The sequence below is a fragment of the Eptesicus fuscus genome, chromosome 20 (assembly GCF_027574615.1).
Source record: "Eptesicus fuscus isolate TK198812 chromosome 20, DD_ASM_mEF_20220401, whole genome shotgun sequence".
NCBI lineage: Eukaryota > Metazoa > Chordata > Mammalia > Chiroptera > Vespertilionidae > Eptesicus > Eptesicus fuscus.
The window spans coordinates 39,602,660-39,623,980 of NC_072492.1; the positions used below are offsets into that span (position 1 = coordinate 39,602,660).

Here is a 21,321-nt window from a genome sequence, read left to right on the forward strand (position 1 = left end):
CATGGGGGGACAGAGAGTCCCCACCTGGGGGAGCGGCAGGGCCTGTGGGTCAGTGGGACCCCTGGGACAGGCTGCGTGGCTCCTCGCCCCAAGCCGCCCCATGGACGCTCTTCAGGCAAGAGGCAGTGCGGGGGCGGTCATACCTGATGACAACAATGACGCCATCGAAGATGTTGTAGGGGTTCTTGATGTAGCCAAAGGGACCGTACACGAGCAGCTTCAGCAGCATCTCCAGGGCAAAGAGGCTGGTGAAGACGATGTTGCTGATCTCCAGGGCGTTGGTGAGTTCCTCGGGCTGCAGGGCAGGGCGGGCATGAAGCACCCGTGGCTTGTCCCTGAGCCCCTCACCCCAGTCCCCCCGAACACAGGACCACAGGAGCAGGAACGGAAAGCCGGGGGAGGGGGCCAGGGTGGCTCTGGATGCTCAGGCTTATGGGGAACACCCTCCCCCAAAAGGGTCCGTGAGGAAATGCTCTGAGGAGCAGCCGTCACATGCAACCCTCGGCCCCCCCAACCCCCACCATTCCCAGCTCTGGGTCTCAGATCCTGGGGCCTGCCCTGTGGGCTCTGCCCACCTCCTGCTGGCAGCTCTGAGAGCCATCGGTCCTGTGCTGCCAGGTCAGCCCAGCGAGCCCAGGCCAGCGGCGCAAGGATGCTGGCCTGGGCCACAAGATGACTGCCAAGGCCTCACATGCATACCAGTCACACAGCCACAGGCTAAGGCACACGTGCTCCACAGTTCCTCTGTGGGCTTGGCAGCCTTCTCCTGGACAACTACTGGCTACCCTGCTTCCTTCCAGACAACGCACCAACAACGTCACACGCAAACACACACATGCACACAAACATGCTGACACACAGAAGGGAAACCCCAAGAAGGGTTGTCACAGATAAGGAGGTTCCTGAAGCTGCTCCCTGAGACTAGGACACCTCGGCTAATGCTGTCCACTCACTGTGTGACCTTCAGGAATGAGGACCAAGGACTCATCCCAAAGGGGTCACCAGAACTAACGACAAACCATCTCACCTGCTTTCCCAGCTCACTAGTCACCGCCCCCCGTTCCTCCTCTTTTCAATATTAAGTGTTTACTGCATGCCTAGAACGGCACCAGGTACAGAAGGGGCTGCACAAACATGCCGGCCACGCCCTCGGCCTCCCGGGAGCTCAGCAGCTAGCCGGAAGCAAGTTGTACACACGCAACACAGCTGAGTGACCGCCAGAGGCCGGAGATGCTTCAGTGGCAAACTAAATGACCCAGACAGTAAATCCAGGAGCTCGGGGGCAGAAGGTGCGGGAAGAACACGCTGGGAAAGCCTTCGTCGGCAGCCAGCATTTGACATGAACTCTGAAGGGTGAGTGGGGTCTCTCCAAGCAGAGGGGAGGGAAGGCATCCCAGGTCCAGCACAAGAAACCAGCCCTTTGCCCGGCCGGTGTGGCTCCGTGGTTGAGCATCAATCTATGAACCAGGAGGTCACGGTTCAATTCCCAGTCAGGGCACATGCCCAGGTTGTGGGCTCGATCCCCCATGGGGGGAGTGTAGGAGGCAGTCGATCAATGATTCTCTCTCATCATTGATGTTTCTATCTTTCCCTCCTTCTCTCTTCCTCTCAGAAATCAATAAAAAAGTATTTTTTAAAAGGAGAGAGAGAGCCGAAACCGGTGTGGCTCAGTGGATAGAGCGTCAGCCTGCAGAGTGAAAGGTCCCCGGTTCGATTCCAGTCAAGGGCATGTACCTTGGTTGCGGGCACATCCCCAGTAGGGGGTGTGCAGGAGGCAGCTGATCGATGTTTCTCTCTCATCGATGTTTCTAACTCTCTATATCTCTCCCTTCCTCTCTATAAAAAATCAATAAAATATATTTTAAAAAAAAAAAAAAAAAGGAGAGAGAGAGAAAGGGAGGGGTGTGGCTGAGCTGGAGGTCCGAGTGGAGGTGATTGGTTCAGCAGAGCCCACTGCCCATCGGGTGGGGTGTTTGACCATTCAAAAACCCAAGCTCCATGGCAGCCACTCGAGAATAATAAATAAATAAGCCGATGAAGCCCCTCGTCCATCAGACACCTCACCCTGGTTACCTGGCTGCCTCATCTGGCCGGCTGTCCAGGGAGGTCACCCAAGCATGGAGCCAGGCTCTGGACGCCACCAAATGGGTCCTACTGGCCCCAATCCGTGTGACCAGCCTGGGAGGAAGCGGGGGGAGCGGAGAATTGGGAGGAAAGGCCTCTTACTGCCAGGCGAGGCACGTTTGAGGGTCCGTGGCTGCTCAGGAAGAGAGAAGCTCTCAACTGGGCATGCGTTCTCTCCAAAGGCAGGCCTGGGGGGCAGAGCCAGGGTCAGCAGGCAGGGCCGAGAGCCAGCTGCCCAGAGAGTGAGTGGCTGTCACAGGGGCCGGTGTGGCACGGAGCCCGTGGCTCCTGTAGATCTGAATCGAGTCTTTTCTCCCCAGACTGCAAGTGGGGGCAGGAGAGGGCACCACCACCTGACCTAGTGAGCGGGGTCACAGAGAGACAGGACCTTTGGCCACTGCCTGTGAGCGCGGAGCAGGTGGTGGGGAGGGGCTTATGTCAGGACAGATAAAGCCCAGGGCGCAGAGCCCTCCTGAGAGAGTGGATCCCCGACTCTGTGCTCCCAAGTCCAGTCTCCCGGGAAGCTGTGATCGGCGAGCCTGCCTCCCTGTCAGTCTGCCACCTGCCCAGTTGGTCGCTCTTGGATTGGATAGAGATGAGGAGCACAGACCACGCAGGGGCATTATTTTGCGGGTCCCCAGGCTCATGTGTCTCGCCTCATGCCGTCCACACAACAGCGGGGGCTCACACCGGGGGCTTACAGATGAACAAAAGAAGCCAAGAAGATGGCGAATGACAGGTTCAAAGTCACAGGGCGGGGAGAACCAGGGAGGGGGCCCAACCCACCTCACTCTGACTCCAATATATACCGAGCAGGACCCCAAAGCTAATGTGGTGACAGTGACAGGCCTGTGAATCAGATACACAGATGGACTGAATATATTACGTATCTTCTAATGTACATAAAGTTACATTTCACATGGACACAGATGTATGAATAAAGAACAAGTTGAGCCCAGGCAGGGTGGCTCAGTGGTTGAACGTCAACCTATGAACCAGGAGGTCACGGTTTGATTCCCCATCAGGGCACATGCGGGCTCGGTCCCAGAGTGGAGCGTGCAGGAGGCAGCCGACCAATGATTCTCTCTCATCATCGATGTTTCTCTCTCTCTCTCTCCCCTCTCCTTTCCTCTCTGAAATCAATAGAAATATATTTAAAAAAAAAGGAACAAGTTGATTTGAAAAAACGTAACTGAAGTACACTATGTACATAGAGCAAATACATTATACCTCAACAGTAAAAATGAATGCAGCTTTTTCAGCTGAACACCCTGTCGTCTTCGTTATCATGTATTTACTCAGTCGGTGAGCCCTCAAAGTACAACTACTACCAGGCGTGTGGAGGGGGGATGTTTTCATCATGTCCTAACATTATCCCTGGGGTAGAGACAGTCTGTACCCGGTGTTCATTGACACACACACACACACACACACACACACACACGCTCACAAACCAACTCAGAGCCTCATCAGAAGGATGGTGCAGGGCTCCCCCAAGGCCTACATGATGAATCTTTGTCGGGGTGGGGGGGGGTGCAGAAAAGCCTAAAGCCTCCACCTCATCCCTCCAGGCAGCTCAGGGACTGGAGAAGCAGGTGGGGAGGAGGGCCGGGCACTCTCCCTCAGCCCGTCCTCTCTCCCCTCCACACACTCACTGGGCACACGTAGGGGCAATGCCTATCCTATCCCAGGACCCTGGGATCCCCCATGATCCATGGGAAACAAGCCCTCCTCCCCCAGACATCCTGGTCTGTCCAAGTTACTAAATCGGAGGCTGGGAACCGTCTGCAAATGCAGGACGAGGGCGCAGAGACACAATCTTAGCAACAGAGTGGCCCCAGGGACCAGAGCCCTGATCCTGGGACGCCGCAGCGGCGAAGCGGTGGGGAGGGAGCCAACTTCTGCTAACACCCTCCCCAGTCCCGCAGGGCTACTACCTTCCTCCCAGAGGTCACTTCCTCCCGGCCTCCTCATGGCCGGCTCCGAAAGGTGTGGTCATTGAAAGGAGCTCACTTAGGTGCAGGGCTAGGTCCGGCCGTGCTTTTCTCTGCATCTTTCCACGCTGCCCAACCCCCCATAGAGCCCCTGCCCTGATGTTATCCCTGGAGCAGATGCACGCAAGCCCGTCAGCTCTCCCCGTGGCCAGGAAGTCCTTTCTCAGGTCTAGACTGCATCCTCCCACCCGATGCACAGAGGTCAAGGCCCAGGAAGCGCTTTGGTGAGTGGAGGCCAGGCAGCCTGAGCTTCTCCCACCCAGAGGTCCCAGGTCTTCTCTGGGCTGACGCTAACTGTACGTCCCCCATGTCCCATGTCCCAACACCTTCCCTCCCTCAGCCTGTCACCTGAGAGCAGCTGTGGCCCCAGGTAAGCCGTACATACTTCCCAGCACCAGGTCTCCCCTGACACCCCACAGCAGCTCCATCAACGAACCCTTAACGTGCCCACAGTGTGCACAACCCTGGTGATGCAAGGTGGGATTGGACCCGAACACAGGAGGCCTGCCGACTCTGGGGCTGTCTACCTGTGTGACCTGGGGCAAGTCCCTTAACCTCTCTGATCCCTAGCGGCCTCTTCTGTCAAACAGGGTAACACCACCTCATGGTGAGGCTGCCTGGCAGAACACAGATCAAGCCGGTGAACACATCCAGCCGAGAGCCACGCTCAAGTGGCCCCGTGGGCACCGACCGTGGAAGTGGGCCTCACACGTGGCAGGACAGAGTGCCTGCACGGCTGTAACTAAGCACCAGGAGCACCCAGGAGCTCCAACCCCGCCGAGGTCAGTGGGCCAGCGGGGAGGAGCAGGCGGCAGGAGAGCGCCCATGGAGGACATGCCCAGCTGGGAGCAGTGTGAGCCAAGGTGCAGAGGAGAGAAGGGCCGGGCATACCAGGGACCAAGAGTTAAGTGGTCTGCCTGGGTCGGAGAGGGGAGGGGCCGGTGGCGGACAAGGCTGCAGGGTCAGCAGGGCCAGGCCCTATGACTCCGCTCCACGCCACAGGCTGGACTTGCCTCTGGGCACATGCTGCCATTGAGGCTGCCGGGGGTGGGGGTGGGGGAGGGAGGAGATGTGCAAAGCGGTGTATTAAGAAGATTAATCTGGCTGCAGTGGTGGCAGCGTGCGGATGGCGCGGAGAGCTGGAGAGACAGAGACCAATTAGGGGAGACTGCAGAGGTCCAGGCAGGAGGCCTGAGAGCAGGCTCGGCGGAGAGTGACATGCCTACTGCAGAGAAGGTTCCAGAGGGTGGACAAGCCAGGTGAGAGCGGAGTGGGGGCCTGCGTGAGTCACCCCAGCACTGCCAAAGTGCCACTCCCTCCCCTAGCTCCCCAGCTCCCTGCTCCACTGACCCGGAAATCTCTGCTCCCCAGTTCTGACTCTCCAGCTCACCTCACCTCTGCTTTTGACAGCCCGGCCTGCTGCCCCCACACACCGAGGAGAGGTGTTGCCAGGGGCCCACAGGGAGGGGGTAAGGGTCTCTGGGTCTGTGGGACCCCCTCCCTCCTCTTCCTCCTCCTTCAAGGAGGTGTGGGAGGTCAGGAGACACCTGTGTGGCGGGAGGTTTCCAGGAAACGCCACGGGCTTCAGCGTGGAGATGTGGCCTTGCTGTCCGCCATCCCCCTGGAAGCTCTCCAGCTGGGAACCGTGCCAGCTGGAATGTCACTGTGCCCCGGCGCCTCCTCCGAGGGGGTGGGAAGGCGTTAGCCCTTCCCCACGTCGCCCACGAGCTCCTGGAAGCCACCCCAAGTCAATACACACGCTAAGTGGGCTCAGGCCCCTCCAGCGCTCACTCAGCTGGGAGACAGCTAACCCAAAGCCCCTTCGACTTAAAACTCTGGCGCTGTGGCCCCCGCCCCTCACCTGCCAGCACAACCTCGCAGCCCAGAGCCCAGGGGACCGTTTAAAGCTGCCCTCATGCTGCAGGCCTTAGAGGGCTGCGGTCCTGCCCAGCCCAGCCCGGGCAAGGCCCCACTCCCGCCGCCTCTCCGCTGCGGCTAATTGCTGAGCGTTGCTAGAGTCACCAGCCTCTGCTGACTGGACGGCGATGCCCTGCTGGGGGCCCCAAGGCTGCTGCGCACCTTTATTCGCCGTCTTCTATCGCTGACTGTCCGTCCCTCTCCTCCAAGAAGCTGCCCCAAACCTCGCCCTCCCCTCAGCCCCCATCCCCACTCCCGACCTGGCTCCTCTTCCTTCCCTCCCCCACACAGCGCTGGTCCACAGCCTCCTCCTCTCTCTGCCCCTCCTGGCAGGGCGCCAGCCGCTCCTCCACCTGCACCTCCACCTCACTCCCATCCCTCAGGCTCCCCTGGGTCCCATTCCGGTCCATCGTTTATCCCTGGTTCCTGATGCCTCCAATCGCCTTTCCCCTGCCTAAAAGCAGAGCCTTCCTGTGAATCCGGGCCCATCCACGCCTAGACCACGGGGCCTACCTCGCCAGCGCTCTCCAAGGCCCCTCTCCCAGCCCTCCTCTTAGCGGAGGCCCTGCCTGAGCAGCGTCTGAGCCAGTGGCCACCCCTGCCTGCTGCCCAGCCTGCCCGGACTTCCCTGACCCCGTGCTGCTGGCCACCTCCTGCCCTCCAGGGCTGCCTGTCTCCTCTCAGGCCAACATTCTTGAGTGGAGTCTAAGCCCACTCCCTCCCCTTGTCTCCCCCTTCCCCCCCCCCCATCTCCCCGACTCCCACCTCTCCAGCTGTCACTGGGTGTAGAGGACACTAAACAATCTCCCCCCAAGAGCTTGGCTCCTCACCCCGAGAGCCAGCCTGTCTGAGAGCCTTCTCGGGGTGGCCCTCGGCCAGCTCAAAGGCAGCACGTCCAAAACAAACCCTCTCACCTCCGCTCCCAAACCTGTCCTTCCCTGCATTCCCGGCTCCCTCACTGTCCAGGATTCTGTCTGGGAACCTGGGAGTTATCTAGGATTCAGGCCTGCCCTCCATCCCTCCAGCAGCAGGGGCCAGCTGCAGACCCTGCCAGTGGGATGGCTGTTCCCCGACCCCTCGCTCTCCCTGCCACCACCAGACTTGGGGTCCTCATGGTCTCTGATCTGAACGACAGAAATAGCCTCCGGCCGCTCCCCCAACCCAGCCCACACCTACTGGAATCTCAGGCTTCCTTCAACTCTGCTGGACTCGCATCACTGCTGCTCAGACACCTCGGGGTGGGGGTGGGAGGCAAGACGTCTGTCCTTCAGAGTGTCCGAGGCCACCCTGCGCATTTCCAGGCCAGGCTCCTCCCACCTGGACCTCTCAGCTCCTATCCCACTTGGAGTTCAAAAGCCACCTCCTTCATGAAGCCCTTCCGAACCCCGCACCTGGGTATAAGCATCTCTCTCTGTCCTCAGAAGCCTCCTTACAGCATTTGGCCTAATCGCCCGTGAAGCAGAATGACTTTTCCGCTAGAACTTAAGTCTCGGGGGTGCTTCTGGCTCTGCCCTGCCCCTGCCATTCTATTATTCTATTCCGGTGTGCTGTGCGCAGGCAGTGCTCCTGCATTGGCTGAACCGGGGGAGCCCAGAGCCAGAGGACGCTGATAAACACGTGGGCGCCGCTTTAGTTGGCCATTTCCTTACAGCATCCTTCTCCCTCCCACGTAGGGAGAACCTTTGAAAGTCTGGGGCCTGGGCAGCAAAGTCCTGCTTGCACCCCAGCCCCAGCTCCTCAGCCAGGGCTCCTCTGCCTGGGAGCTCCAAGGAGCAGGCTTGGGATGGAAGGTGTCCACAAAAACCCTTGTTCTCTAAGGCCCCAGTTGGGGTGCCTAGGCATGTATGTGACTTCTGGGGAGAGGGTCCCTGGCTTTCAGCAGAATCTAAAAAGAGTCTGTGAATCTTCTCAAAAGTCCACATCTGGACTCCGCCACCCCCGCTCCCTTCACCTTGAACAGCCGATCTCACTCACTTATAAATAGAAACCCTCTCTGGACATGTATCTAGAGTGACAGGACGGGCCCGTGACAGTCGGAGCAACGAGCAGAGTCATCTCCTGCCCTGTCCTCTCCTGGCCTCAAAGGCCACCATCTCTGGACCCTCCCTCGCTCCCCTCTGTTGCCCAGGAGACCACTGGGCCGCACGCCCTTCCCCTACTCCCACACACTGTTGCCTCTTTTCTGGAATATGAGGTGAGCCCCGGCCCAGAGCAACCCACAGCCCAGAAGGGGATGATGAGGAAGCTCCTGTGTCCCCTAGACCTCGGCCTGGCACCTCCCTCCGCGCCCGCCTCCTGGAGCGGCCTTGCCCCAGTGCAGACCCAGGCAGAGACAGGTCCTGGGAGACAACCTCTCTTCTGAGCTCCAGCCACCTGCTGGATAGATACCGGGGTGTCCTATGGGCACCTCCTATGCATCGTCCTCCAGCCCAAATCTGCTCAAGCCCCAGTGCACCACCCCAAGCAGGAATCCGGATGCTGTCCATGCTGCCTCCTCTCCCAAATATCCGACTGGTGTTGAGTCCTGCAGATGCAGCCACCCGCCAGCTCTCCTAGCCCTCTCCTCCCATCTCCAGGGACAGAGATGTATGAACCGCCCGGACCACGGCAGCAGCCCTCTTGTCAGCCTCCCTGCTTCCTGTCCCCCCTCCCTCCCTTCCCCACAAGGCTTCTATGAACACAAACCTGCTCATATTATTGACCTGCCTCAAACCTTTGTTGGAAACCTATCACCTTCAGAATAAAATCCAAACTCCATCTCTGCCTCTCAGGACCTGGCCTTCAATTTTTCCCAAACCCATCTCTTATCATTTGCCCATCTCAGCCCCTACCCAATGCCTGGAACTCCTTATAAACCACTCCATTTTGGTGCCTGGTATCTCTGGCCCTTGCGCACACTGTGCCCTCCCCTCCCCCTTCACCATCACATCCCAGTCTTTCTTCAAACTCAGCTCCAAGGTCATGTCCTACATGGAGCCCTCCCGGAATCCTTTTCCCAGTCTGGGTCACGGGTTGTGCCTCTGTGCCTCCCTCTCCGAGCTCGTACTAATCAAGCAAATGTGACTATTTACTCGTTGGTGACCTCTTTGCGAGGAAGGATGAAGTGCCGCAGGCCCAGGGGTGTGCTGGAGCCACCTCCCAGCAGCTCAGGAGAACCAGTTGTGCACATCTCTTCCCAGCTCCGCACTCAGTGACATCATGATGGCAGCTTAAAATTGGCCTCGGTGGGAGCATTTACACCATGGTAATTGGCACATGCTACAACACTACAAATCAGAACTTCTTTTTCTTTCTCTTTTTAAGGGCTGATTGTTGTTGTTTTTTTAATTACTTTATTGATTAAGGTATCACATATTTGTCATCTACCCCCCTAAGAGCTGATGGTTAAACATTTATCAGAAGGCCACTGCTTAGGCCCAACTCTGACACACAAAAAATGTGTGTGCAATGGACGGACGCATGGGAAATTCACAGTAAGTTCCTTGCTCCACGTACTGCCCCCTAGTGGATGGGGCACCCATATGTTCACTCCCCATCTCCTCAGTGTCCGGTCCTTATCATCCTCACCAGTCCCCTCTGGACAGACCAGTCCTGTCAGTCCTCCACCAGCTGGTGGGTTAAGGGGTTGAGGAAGGAGGGCAGTGTGGACAGCATGGGGCCTCCCTTGGGTAGGGTGGGGTAAGACAACATGGGTTCTTCCTCAGTCAAGATGTTGGTAGAGAGAGAGGCAGAAGAGGCCTCGCCATCCCCAGCAGGAACACTGAATGATGGGCAAGTAGGTGCCAGTGGAGAGGACAGGCCTGGGAGGGCAGCGGCACCTGGCAGGGAAGAGGGCTGGCTCCTCCCCCAGGGAAGCACAGCAACACCCCCTGCAGCGCCCCCCAGCCTGATCAATACCAGGATTGATGGACACGATCACCTCATTACGTGCTCTGCAGGGGAACCAGGAGCCTGTGTCAGCATCTGCTGCCGCTCTCCCTGCTGTCGCGCTCAGCCTCTCTCCTTCCTCTGCAAGGCTCCATTCGAGCCCGTCTCCCATCCCTGCCCTGTCTGCCCTGGTCTGTCCTCTGTTTCTGGGTCTTGGTCTCTGTCTTCGGCTCCCTCTCCATATCTCTCTGTCTCTGTCACATGTCTCTGTGACTCCATCTGCTTCTGTCTCCTCCCCCTGAGTCTCTATCCCCCCTTACAACTCCGTCCCTCTGGTCTCTGTCTTCCTATCTTATATTCGCCTCTCTCCCCGGGCTTCCTCTTGTCCTCTGTACCCCGTCTCTCCGTCTCGGTCTCCCCCTTTCTCTCTCAGTGTCTCTTCCACTGTGTTTCCATCTAGATCTCTGTCTCTCTGCGTGTCTCCGTCCCCCACCTCCTGTGTCTCTGTCTCTCGGCCCCCACGTCTCCTCACTTCCCTCCCTGCCCACCTCCCCCCCACCAGCAGCCTGCTCAGGCTCCGGGGCCCAGATGGCGGGATGTTCACGCCGCAGTGCCTGCAAGCACAGGGCCATGGCTGCGTCTGGGACTTCTCGCCACCCCCGGTCCCTAGGCCTGCCCGGCAGTCAGTCATCTGGCCAGCCTGCTGGGGACTCCCACTCACCCCTATGGGGCTCTCAGCAGCCAGGTACCGGAACCAACTCCTCCCTGGAGCAGACACCGTGCCACCACCGAGTGGGGACTCCCTGCCAGCGAGGGCTTGGGGGGCCATCCCCTGCTTTCCTCAGGAACTTGGGCAAGGCGATGCCGAGACACCCCTGACCGATCGCTGCTCCTTTCTCCCCAAGTGGGTGTCCTTCTTGACGTCTAACCGAAAGCCCTCTTGCTGCGCCTTCATCTGCCCTCTGTCTCTGTGACTCAGCTTCTTCCTAGTGCAAAGCCTCCACCAGCAGCATCCGGCTGGGCAGAGACTGCTGGGCACACTGCCCCTAAGGAAAGCACGGAGGAGGTGACCCCTGGGGGTGGAGGGAGAGGAGGTTGAGGGTCAGGCTCCGGGAGCTGGGGTAAAGGGAGGTCAGGAGCTGCCACCACCTGGGGCCCAGCAGCAGAAGATGCTGCCCCCACCAGCCTGGAATAGCAGAGCAGCTCTCCTCAGGAGGCTGGCGGAGCGGGCAAGTGCCCACACCGCATGCCCCGTGCGCCCAGACGCTACACGCCCACCACGGTGGGTGCCACACTCCCCTCCCGCTGGCACTGCAGCCGGCGTCCTTCCTGCCCCCTCTGCCTCTCTCCTCCGCAGGGAAGGGCTCCAGCAGAGCCGGCTGGGGTGGGGGGCGCTGAGGCAAGCAGAAGGGATGCCAAGGTGTGTGATGGTGATGGGGGGGAGGTTGGGGGTTGGGCACACCTGGCTGGACAGGGTGACTGGGGTAAGAGCTGAGTGCTCACAACACTCAGAGGTCAGTGGGGTGAGGGAGGTGGCTTCCAATCTCCTGAAAAATGAACACCTCATGTTTTCCCAGCCCCAGCTTGGACCTACGCTCCCCAGCCATACATGAGACCCCTCCTTCCTCCCTCCCCTGTGGACGCTGGCAAGCCAGACCCAGACCCAGACCCCGGCTCAGAGTTGCCCTACCCCTTCCCACGTATGCCCTGTCCAGAGTTGCCCTACCCCTTCCCACGTATGCTCTGGCCCCTAAATGCCCCTACCCACAACTAGGGGGGCTGGGCAAGCGCATGGCCTTGGTGCCACACCAGGGACAGCTAGGTCCTGGTGACCCAGTTCCCGCCCTGAGCCCCAGGAAGCCAAGAAACACCCAGGAGAGAAGAGCAAAGCAGGGCCCGTGGACGGCAGCACCTGCTGGCTGCCTCCTCCTTTTAGAAGAACCAGCCAAGGGGTGACCGGGAAGGCACCTGGGGGGAAGGACAGCTTTCTGGAAGGAACCTTGTGGGGGAGGCAGCCAGACCTGGTTGTGAGGCCCCCTGGTGCCTACTCCCACCCCCAGGAAGCGTGAGAGGTGGGGGCCCGGGGGTCCCCCAGGCCACTCTTTCTGTCCTTGCATAGCTCTGAGAGTGAGGGCAGCCTCCTCCCCTCAGCCCAGATTCCTCTGCTTGCAGCCGTCGCCCACAAAACAAGCCTGCTCCCTCTTCCACACGATGGCCCTTCAGACATCTGAGACAGCTCGCCTGCCCCTGCTGAGCCTCCTTTTCTCCCGACTTCCACATCCCGGTTCTTAGAATGATTCCTCAAACGCGACGGTTTCAAGTCCCCTCACCACGCTAAGGTCCTCTCATCCACACAGCACCCCGCTCCCAGCAAGGCTCCCAGAACAGAGGCCAGGCCCCGGCGGCCTTGGCTCCATCCAGGCGCAGCCACCAGCCCTCCACCCCTCACCCCTACCTACACCCCTACCTGCTCCTAGTCCATCGTGATCCTAATTATGAGCCAGGTGAACGCTAGGGGGATCCCCCAACCCCTCCCCTCCCCCCATTATCTTCTCCAAAGACCCAAATCTCTTCCAGGGACTTGTGGCTCCAAAGAGGCCTTGCCCACAGCTGGTGCTCGTCACGCACGCACATCCTTCAAAGCCTGACTCCCCTGGGAAGCCGTCCCAGGAAGCACACACCCGGCTCAGACCCTGCCCCTGCCCCGGCACCTCCCAGACTCAGACACTGCGTGACATTCACTGGTTTTCACCCTCCAACGCGGCCCCACGCGCTGCTGCGTCTCCCCCGTCCTTCCTGCCACGCAGGCTAGCAGCGCGGTGAGGCAGCTGAACACAGCAGGTGGGAGGGGAGGGAGGCAGAGGGTCCCCAGCCCCAGGGACCCTCGGGCCCTTGCCCTACCTGCTCGTGGTACTCGATGCCCATGCTGAGCGTGTTGACCAGGATGGCAATCATGATGCCCCGACCAAAGTACTTGCTGTCCACAATCTTCCGGAAGGTGTCACAGATCAGCCTCCAGAAGGCCAGCACGGAGCTGGGCTCCACGTCCAGCCCCAGGCTTCGTCGCCGCCGACTCGGGGGGTCCCGGAGCTCGCCGTGCGGGGCGTCCTGTGTGAACTCATAAACCGCCTCGCTGTCTGAGTCAGGCATCTCGTGGCCGGCGAGCTCCACCTCCCCTGCCCCAGCCCGGGCACAGTAGGGGCAGCTGTCGGGGCCACAGGCTCCACGGTCTGCCTTCAAGCAAGGGCTGGAGATCTTGCAAGAGCTTTGGCAGGTGCCTGAGACAGGAGGGCAGAGGTTAGAGGCTCCAGGGTTTCTTAGTTGGGGTGGCCCTTCCCTCAGAGGGTGGATGAAATGAGTGGGGAGCATGGGGTTGTTACAATGAGGGGGTGCTGGGCACTCAGTGGGCCAGGGATGCCGAATGCCCTACAATGTGAGCAGTTCTGAGCAACAGAATGCTCCCAAATGCCAATAGCATCCTTCTGACAGTCACTGCAGTGTCCCAGGGTCAGGCAGGTGGCCTTGATGTCCTCTGAGGTCCTGGGAAGCTCTTATGTGAGGTCCTAGGAGCCTTCAGCACAGAGCTTAGGTCATCTCTACATCCCAGGGTCTCCAGCCCTACACCAACACTGCTCTGAGCAGTATTTCCCAAAGGACTCTTAAATCACACGCCCTCACATGTGTGCTCATGCACGCACCAGACACATGCACATGTGCACCATAGACACTTCATGTGCATAAACACATGTACTATGTACACACACACTATTTGCATACCACACATGCACAGCCAAACACATGTGCACACAGACACATGCAAATCACACAATGCACATGTAACAGGCACGTGCACACATGGGCATGCATACACACCAGACAGGAGCATTACTCCTGTGTGCGCACACATGCACCTACACCATCAGATATGTATGCACACATACACACACGAACACCAGACACATGCACACATACAGACACACACACACACACAGGATGGCTTCATGCATACACACACACACATACACACACACACCAGACCGTGCATGCGCACACACACAGTGACCTATCCCTAAGACATAAATGTCTGTTTAAACCCAGCTTTGACCATAACATATGGGAGCTGAAAGGAACGTGAGGAACCACCCAGGGCCGTGGTTGGCAAACTGCAGCTCGCGAGCCATATGCGGCTCTTTGGCCCCCTGAGTGTGGCTCTTCCACAAAATACCACGGCCTGGGAGAGTCTATTTTGAAGAAGTGGCATTAGAAGAAGTTTAAGTTTAAAAAATTTGGCTCTCAAAAGAAATTTCAATCGTTGTACTGTTGACATTTGGCTCTGGTGACTGATGAGTTTGCCGACCACTGACCCAGGGAAAGCAGGCACCAGGCTAAGAGCCCAGCCCCTAGTAGGCACCCAACACTGTTCCCCTTCCCCCTGCACACGGGAGGGTGTCCCTAGGCATCCACCGACCATGCTGGTCCCGCCTGCCTCTATAGAGCAGGGAACTGAAATGTGCCGGCGCGTGTGCGTGCAACTGCTCGCGTCACGTGGCGGGTAGTGGAAGAGTTGGCACCAGAACCCTTCGCACTGCGTCCTGTGATCACACCTTCCTATCCCAGCCCACATTCCCACAAATACACCACTTCTCCCACGTGCCAAGTCCTCCCTGAAATACAGGCCCTGGGCTGTGCTGCCAGGGAGTCTGTCTGTGGAAGGGGGCCCACCGCCCCTGCCTGCCTGACTGGGGGACACCCACAGGCAGCGAGCATCTCCCTCCTCCTGACAGGGGGTGCTCCTCTCATCAGAATAACAGCCCCCCGAGGGCTTGCTGCTCCAGGCGCCCTGTCTCCCCGCGGGGAGGGAATAAAACTCGTGCCCACGAGAGCATGGTGCTGGCCACAGTCATACACCATTTCTCCTCCACGCCTGGCAACGAGGGGGTCCCAGCATAGAGCATGGGCCTCAGTGTCAGAGGGTCCTAAGTCCACCCCTCACTAATGGCACAACCTTGGACCACGACCTGCCACCTCTGCGAGCCTCCTTTTTCTCATCAGTAAAATGGGGTCAAAAAGAAAGCTTATCGTTCAAACCGGAGGAGCCAACAGGATTTTGCCTGCAAGGCATGTGACAGGCACGGAGCAACTGGCCAACAACCGTAGGTATTATACCAAACAGCGCAGAGCATGTAGCAAGCAGGTGCTTATAACATGATGGTTATTGTTATTATTACAACGTGGGAACTATAATTCCCATTTTAACAGGTGAGAAAAGTAGGGCTCAAAGAAGTCACGTGACTGGTTGAAGGTCCCAAGGCTGTGAGTGGCAGAATGGGGATCCGAGCCCAGTCCTTCTGACTCCAGACCCCCAGACCCCTCTGGGCCACCACCTGGCCCCGGGATGAGAGGCAGCCACATGCCCCCTCCCGAGTTCTCACCTGTACTCTGCGTCTCTAGCAGCTTGTGCATGGAGCTGTAGCGCTCAGGTGGGATGTTGAGGCTGGTGAGGGTGGGGGGTCCGGAAGTGGGGGCCACCTCCACAAGTGCCTTCTCCTTCAGCATCTCTGGCGGAGGGCTGGCGTGCACAGTGGGGTACACCTTCCCGCTGCTCACAGTCCTGCCTGATGCCTCGGATGGCGACCTGGGAGCGGGTGCCTGGCAGCGGACTGGCTCCAAGTGGCAGTCGGCATGGTAGAAGCTGTGCACAGCCTCTGCGCCCCGAGGAGGGCCCCCCGAGAGGGCAGGTGTCGAGGGCGGTGGCAGCATGAGCCGGCGGGACCCGTTGGCCTCCCGATCCTGGATCTCTGGGCTGGCCCGGGGGCCCCGCAGCGTCCCGTTGCCCAGGTGGTAGTGATGGTGGTGGTGGTGGTGGTGGTGCACCAGGTGATGGACGGACGGGCGGCGATGGGAGCGTGAGCAGCTGCCACTGGGCTGGGGCTCCTGGACCCCGAGGGCCGCCGGGCTGAGCAGCCCGGCCCGCACGCCCACTGCCCGAGACACCTGGGCCAGCCTGCGGGCCGCTTTCCGGAGGATGTACACCAGGTACTTGAGCAGCTCTTCGTAGCAGCTGCCCGGCTCCGAGAAGCTGGCCAGGGTGCTGGCGTTGGACAGGAACCGCACGCGCTGCTCCCGCATCAGCTGGCTCTCCCGCTGCTTGGTCTCTGAGAACTGCGTGGCGATCACCACCAGGCACAGGTTGATCATGAAGAAGGAGCCCACCTGTTGGGGTGGGGACAGCAAGAGGAGATGTCCTGAAGAGGAGGGAATCACAATGCCAGCCACCGAGTACGGGGCACTTCCTGTGGCCGGGCACTGGGCTCGGCCACTGTCCCAGCGCTGTCTCATTGTATCCTCTTGACCAGGCATCCTCAAACTACGGCCCGCGGGCCACATGCGGGTGTTTTCTGCCGTTTTGTTTTTTTCCTTCAAAATAAGCTATGTGCAGTGTGCATAGGAATTTGTTCATAGCTTTTTTTAAACTATAGTCCGGCCCTCCAACAGTGAACTGGCCCCCTGTTTAAAAAGTTTGAGGACCCCTGCTCTTGACTGTCTCAAGAGGTGATACTTCTGTTATCTTCATTGGACGGTGAGGAAACTGAGGCTCGGAGGGTCTGAGGAATCTGCCAAGATCCTTCAGCTCATGTCTGGCACAGCTAAGGACGGAACCCAGCTCGCCGGCATTCTAAGGCATCGCTGTGGCTCCCGGCCCCTAAACGTGCCTGTGCACAGATTCCGGACACCCCTCCCCAGTTCCCGTCAGGAGTAGAGAAGGCTGGGGAAATGAAGCCAGCCTTGGGGACACGGGGTTTTCACACTGGTTCGAGCCTTTGAGATGTTAGCAAAATCCTTGTTCACAAGACGCCTGCTTCCAGTCCCAATTCTAGCCGTGTGACCTTGAGTGGGAGAGTCTTATAACCTTGGGTCCTCAGCATGCTCATGACCATTGGCTCTGCCTGTATCTCTTTTCCCCATGCCTACCCCCTCGCCCAGACAGGTGATGGGCTGAACCCTGAACCCTGGGGACTAGCCAAGCTGTCACTCTGACTTGTCCACACTTCCCTGTCCCCATCCCCGTGCCTCAGTTTCCCTAGAGTTCTGGGATGGCCATTGCTTGGGCAATAATCCAGAAGGAAGGAAATGAATATTTATGGTGACAAAGCAGTTTTGTTTTTCTGAATTGTGTCCTGGTAATTATGATAATTAGCTTCACTGGTGTGAGTCCAGAGAGCTGTTTGGAAAGATTTCTCAGGGGGTGTGTGGGAGGGTGGAAACTGGGCCCCTCACCTCCCTGTCTACGTCCTTCCCCCTCACCCAAGCCCAGAGAGAACAGCAGAGTGAAAAGAACCGGCTTCCACAAGGCACTGATGGGGGACGCCACCCCAGGTCCTGATGGGGGATGGGAACAGGCCCCCAGCCTGGCCACTCTTTCGCACTAGGGACTGTTGCAGGGGCCGGAGGGGGTGGCCTGGAGGACTCGTTCTTTCTCAGGGCCTATCCACCGTCTCTCACTGCCGTATTCTGTCTCCACCTCTCTCTGAAGCTTGCCCTAAATCCTGTGTAGATTTTGATCTCTTTCTCTCATATCTGCCCCTCTGTTGGCTCTGTCATTGGCCTCTTGGTGACCTGGGAAAAGGGCTGGGCTTGGAGTCAGTGGCCTGGGGTGGATTTCTCGGCTCCAGCCACTCAGCCTGGTGACCAAGCCCTCTGAAGCTCAGAGTTCTCATGTAGGAGCTGGGGCCCCATTCTCTGAACCCCCTTCCCTAGGGACTATGGAGACTCAGCAGGCAGCAGCTGTTTGAGTGCACAACAGCACCAACGCCCCACCCAGCAAGATTAACCCACAGCACATGCCAAACCCACAGCACATGCCAAGCCCACGCTGAGGTCCGACCAAGGAGGACACGTTGGTCTCCTCATCTGTTAAGTGGAAATGATAACAGGGTCCTGGTGAGAATTACACGCACCAGCACATAACAAGTGCTTAGAGCAGGGCCTGGAGCAGAGTACCAGGTGCACCGGTTCACAATGCGGATTTTGTGCAGGGCGTACCGGTTAAGAATGCAAAAATCCGCATTACGAACCAGTGCACCTTGTAAGTGCTCAGTAAATATTAGCTATAAGTAGTAGCAGTTAAATTGTTAAACGATGGGATGGCAGTGACTTAAATTTTAAATACTGCTACTTTTGCCTCTGTCTTCTGCCCTCATTAAGTCTTGGAGCTTCTGAGCTGGAAGGAACAGGAGATCGTGCAGTGTTTCTTCATAGCAGGCGATGGGAATTTGGGGTCGAACAAACCATTTTGCCGAATGTTTACCACCTCCTGCCCGCTCCCCAACCAAGTGCCAATAGTGCCCTGCCAGTCCTGGTGAAAACCAGGACCAGCCTTTGCCACTTCCGGAGGTGGTATCACCCTGGCCTGAGAACCGCCCATTTTACACAAACAGAGGTCCGGGGTGGGGCTGGGGGCCTGGCGGGAATGACTCGCCCTATGTTGTGAGTTGTGGTAAGTGACAGAGTCCGGCCTTGACCTTGCATTTCCTCCCGAGTGCTCCCGACAGGTGCCCTCTCTGTCTGCGTCCCAGTGGGACTTGTCCTGAGAGCTAGAACTTGAGACCGAGCAAGCTTTCCCCTCTCTGGATTCCCCCGACCCGTTTCCCTAGGATCCCCCATCCCCTCGGGGGCCTGAGGAATCACTCACGATGATGAGGAGGATGAAGTAGATGAAGTTGTAGAAGGAATGAGCATCCATCACAAAGTACATGATGTCGACCCAGCCCTCCAGCGTGATGACCTGGGGAGGTGGGCAGAGGGGCAGGCTGACTCCAGGCCCCCTAAAGCCTCCTGCAGTCTCCTCCAGAGGCCCTGACCCCACCCCCCACGCGGAGCAGGACCGCCCCAGCCCGGCCTGCGGAACCTCCCGGCCCCCAGGCTGCCCCACCTGGAAGATGGCGATCCAGGCGTAGCCGATGTTGTCGAAGTTGATGGCGCCCTTGAAGGGGTTGTGCTCCCCGGCGGAGCAGTTGGTGTAGTACTGGTTCCAGTTGACGCAGGTGGTGTTGCTGGAGCTGTTGTAGGCCTCGTAGTCCAGGCCGCAGGGGGAGCCGCCCCCGCCCTCCCCGCGCAGGGTGGGCACGCTCCGGCAGGACCGCATGCCGTTCTCCCGGGGCTGCGAGCAGATGAAGGGGTTCTCGTCCTCGTTCTCCGTCTGGTAATAGGGCTCCAGGTCCACGCTCAGGGGGCTGTGGAGGGGGAAGGGGTGAGGCTGGGGGCGGGTTCCCCGGGGGGAAGGCCCCAGAGGGGAGAACTGCATGTGTGCACCGAGGCATGCGGGGTGAGGAGGGCAAGGACCAGAGCCGGGGCAAGCTCCGGGCCGGCGCGGGGACTGGTGAGTGTGGATAGGGGGTGTGAGGATGAGCCGGAAACTCCAGAGTCGGATCGTGGGAGGTTTGTCCCATGAGGCGGCATCTCAGGCTCACCGAGGAGCTTATAGAACTCCCCAGGCCCAGGCTGACCCCCAGACCAATGAAATCAGACTCTGTGGGGGTGGGACCCAGGCCTCAAGAATTTCGTAAGCTCCCCAAGTGACTCTAATGTGGGAGTTTGAGAACCAGACGTGTCACGGGTAGGAGAGCAGATATGTCAACGGCAACGGGGACGGAGGCGGTCCCAGCCCTCCACACCACTCGCAGGTGACCCCCGGCCCCTGTGACACTCACAGGCTGAAGTTCTCGGGCAGGAAGCAGCGGTTCCGGAGCAGCCCTGCCCACAGCTGGACGCCCACGATGCCGAAGATGAAGAAGACGAAGAAGCAGAGCAGCAGGACGTTGCCCAGCATGGGCAGCGTGTCCAGCAGCAGGGTGACAAGGATGCGCATGCCTGTGGGGGGCAGAAGCCACGCTGGGGGCGCCAGGCTGGCTGCCACGGGCCTGGCAGCACTCCCAGAGGGGGCCCACCGGGGCCTCTGAGGCTGAGACCTACCGACCGACCAACAGACACCCCGAACTCCGCAGGCAGCCCTTTGCAGCTGCTAACTCTACCAGCAACCCCTCGTGGCCCCCCCACCTTAGTCAGTGTGCGGGACCACCAAGGGTGAGCCAGAGTAACGGCCCTTCCCAAAGCACCCTCCTGCACCGCATCCCACCTAGCATCCTCGCGGCGTGAATATCAGGCCCAGTTTGCAGAGGAGGGTCGAGTTCCAGAAAACTGGCATGACTGGTCCAGGGCTGGTAATTGTAGGTGCCGGGACTTCAACCAGGCCCGGCTTCCGAATCCCATTACACACACACACACACACACACACACACACACACATACACACACACACACGCTCCCCTCCTAGTCTTGCTCTCACCACAGTCAGCTGACCTTTTTCTGTTACTGCCACCACAGTCACTGGGGAAACTGAGGCAGAGAACTCCAGGAGGGAAGTTAGCAGGCAGGACTCTCACTTTGAGATCCAGGCCCTCTGTCGGGGATGAGTTGTCCTGTGCTCCACAGCGGTTCCCAGCCCCCTGCCCCCAGTCTGCTCTCTGTGTGGTCCAGATCGCCACCCCAGGACCTGACGGGCACACAAGGCTATCTTCTCAGGTGGCCATCCATCAGCAACATCCTCTCAGGGACGAGCCACCACTACCCCACGCTCCCTTACCGCGTCAGGTCTAGGACCAATCTACCCACAAGGTCTGGACCAGCCTCCAGCCTCCAAGCCCCTGTCAGACTCACAGACCTTTCATGGCTGGTTTTGACTCCCAAAGTGCTGCTTCCAGCCCCCTGCTCCCTCCAGGGGAAAAGCTTCTAAGCGGCAGCTAATTAACAGGCTTGGTGACTACAGCTGCCCTGTCCCTGCCCCTAGCAGCCCCGTGTTCTCACTTCGTGCCTCTCCCTCTCCTCAGCCCCATCCCCCTTCAGCTCCTCGGTGCTCCAGCTGAGATCAATTCCTCAGGGTTTGCATTAAAGGAATTACACCGGTGGTTAGACAGCAGCCTATAAATCTGCCAGCCATCACCTGGGCGGGAGAGGCGGCGAAGGCAGGCCTCGCCCGGAGCTCCTGTTAACCAGCACAGCACAGCGCCTGGAGGACACACTGAGCAGCTCTGCCCACCCAGAGGCAGCTCATCACACACACAGGATGCATGCACACGCACACACACGCATGCACACGCACACACACAGCAAAGGGGGCTGCCGCCACATGACTCCCAGAAACCGGCTCCTCCAACCCACCCCACTCCAGGGATTTCAGCAAAGACCATCTGCAGCTGGTGTAGGTTAGGGAGTTGCGAAGGGGGCCTGAGCAAGGGTGGGGGGCAGGATGTATGGGGAGCTAGAACTGCCAAAGCTTCGTTGGCTCGGGGAGCCAATGCGGTTTAATTTAGATAATGGTCCCGGCAGTCAGTTGCTATGACGAGTTGGAAGGGGGTGAGAA

At 59.0% G+C, this 21,321-nt stretch overlaps 1 protein-coding gene across 27 annotated transcripts in view; it reads right to left on the minus strand.

Annotated features, from left to right (window-relative positions):
- Positions 1–21,321, minus strand: part of CACNA1G (calcium voltage-gated channel subunit alpha1 G) — a 62,529-nt gene that overhangs the window by 32,567 nt on the left and 8,641 nt on the right. For all 27 annotated transcript variants that reach the window (XM_054708902.1, XM_054708896.1, XM_054708892.1 and 24 more), the window contains exons 5-10: positions 19,613–19,772; positions 18,835–19,135; positions 18,595–18,687; positions 15,335–16,115; positions 12,804–13,180; positions 144–295 (exon numbers count right to left, since the gene is read on the minus strand). In XM_054708902.1, the coding sequence (XP_054564877.1) occupies positions 144–295; positions 12,804–13,180; positions 15,335–16,115; positions 18,595–18,687; positions 18,835–19,135; positions 19,613–19,772 (1,864 nt within the window). The remainder of the gene's footprint in view (positions 1–143; positions 296–12,803; positions 13,181–15,334; positions 16,116–18,594; positions 18,688–18,834; positions 19,136–19,612; positions 19,773–21,321) is intronic.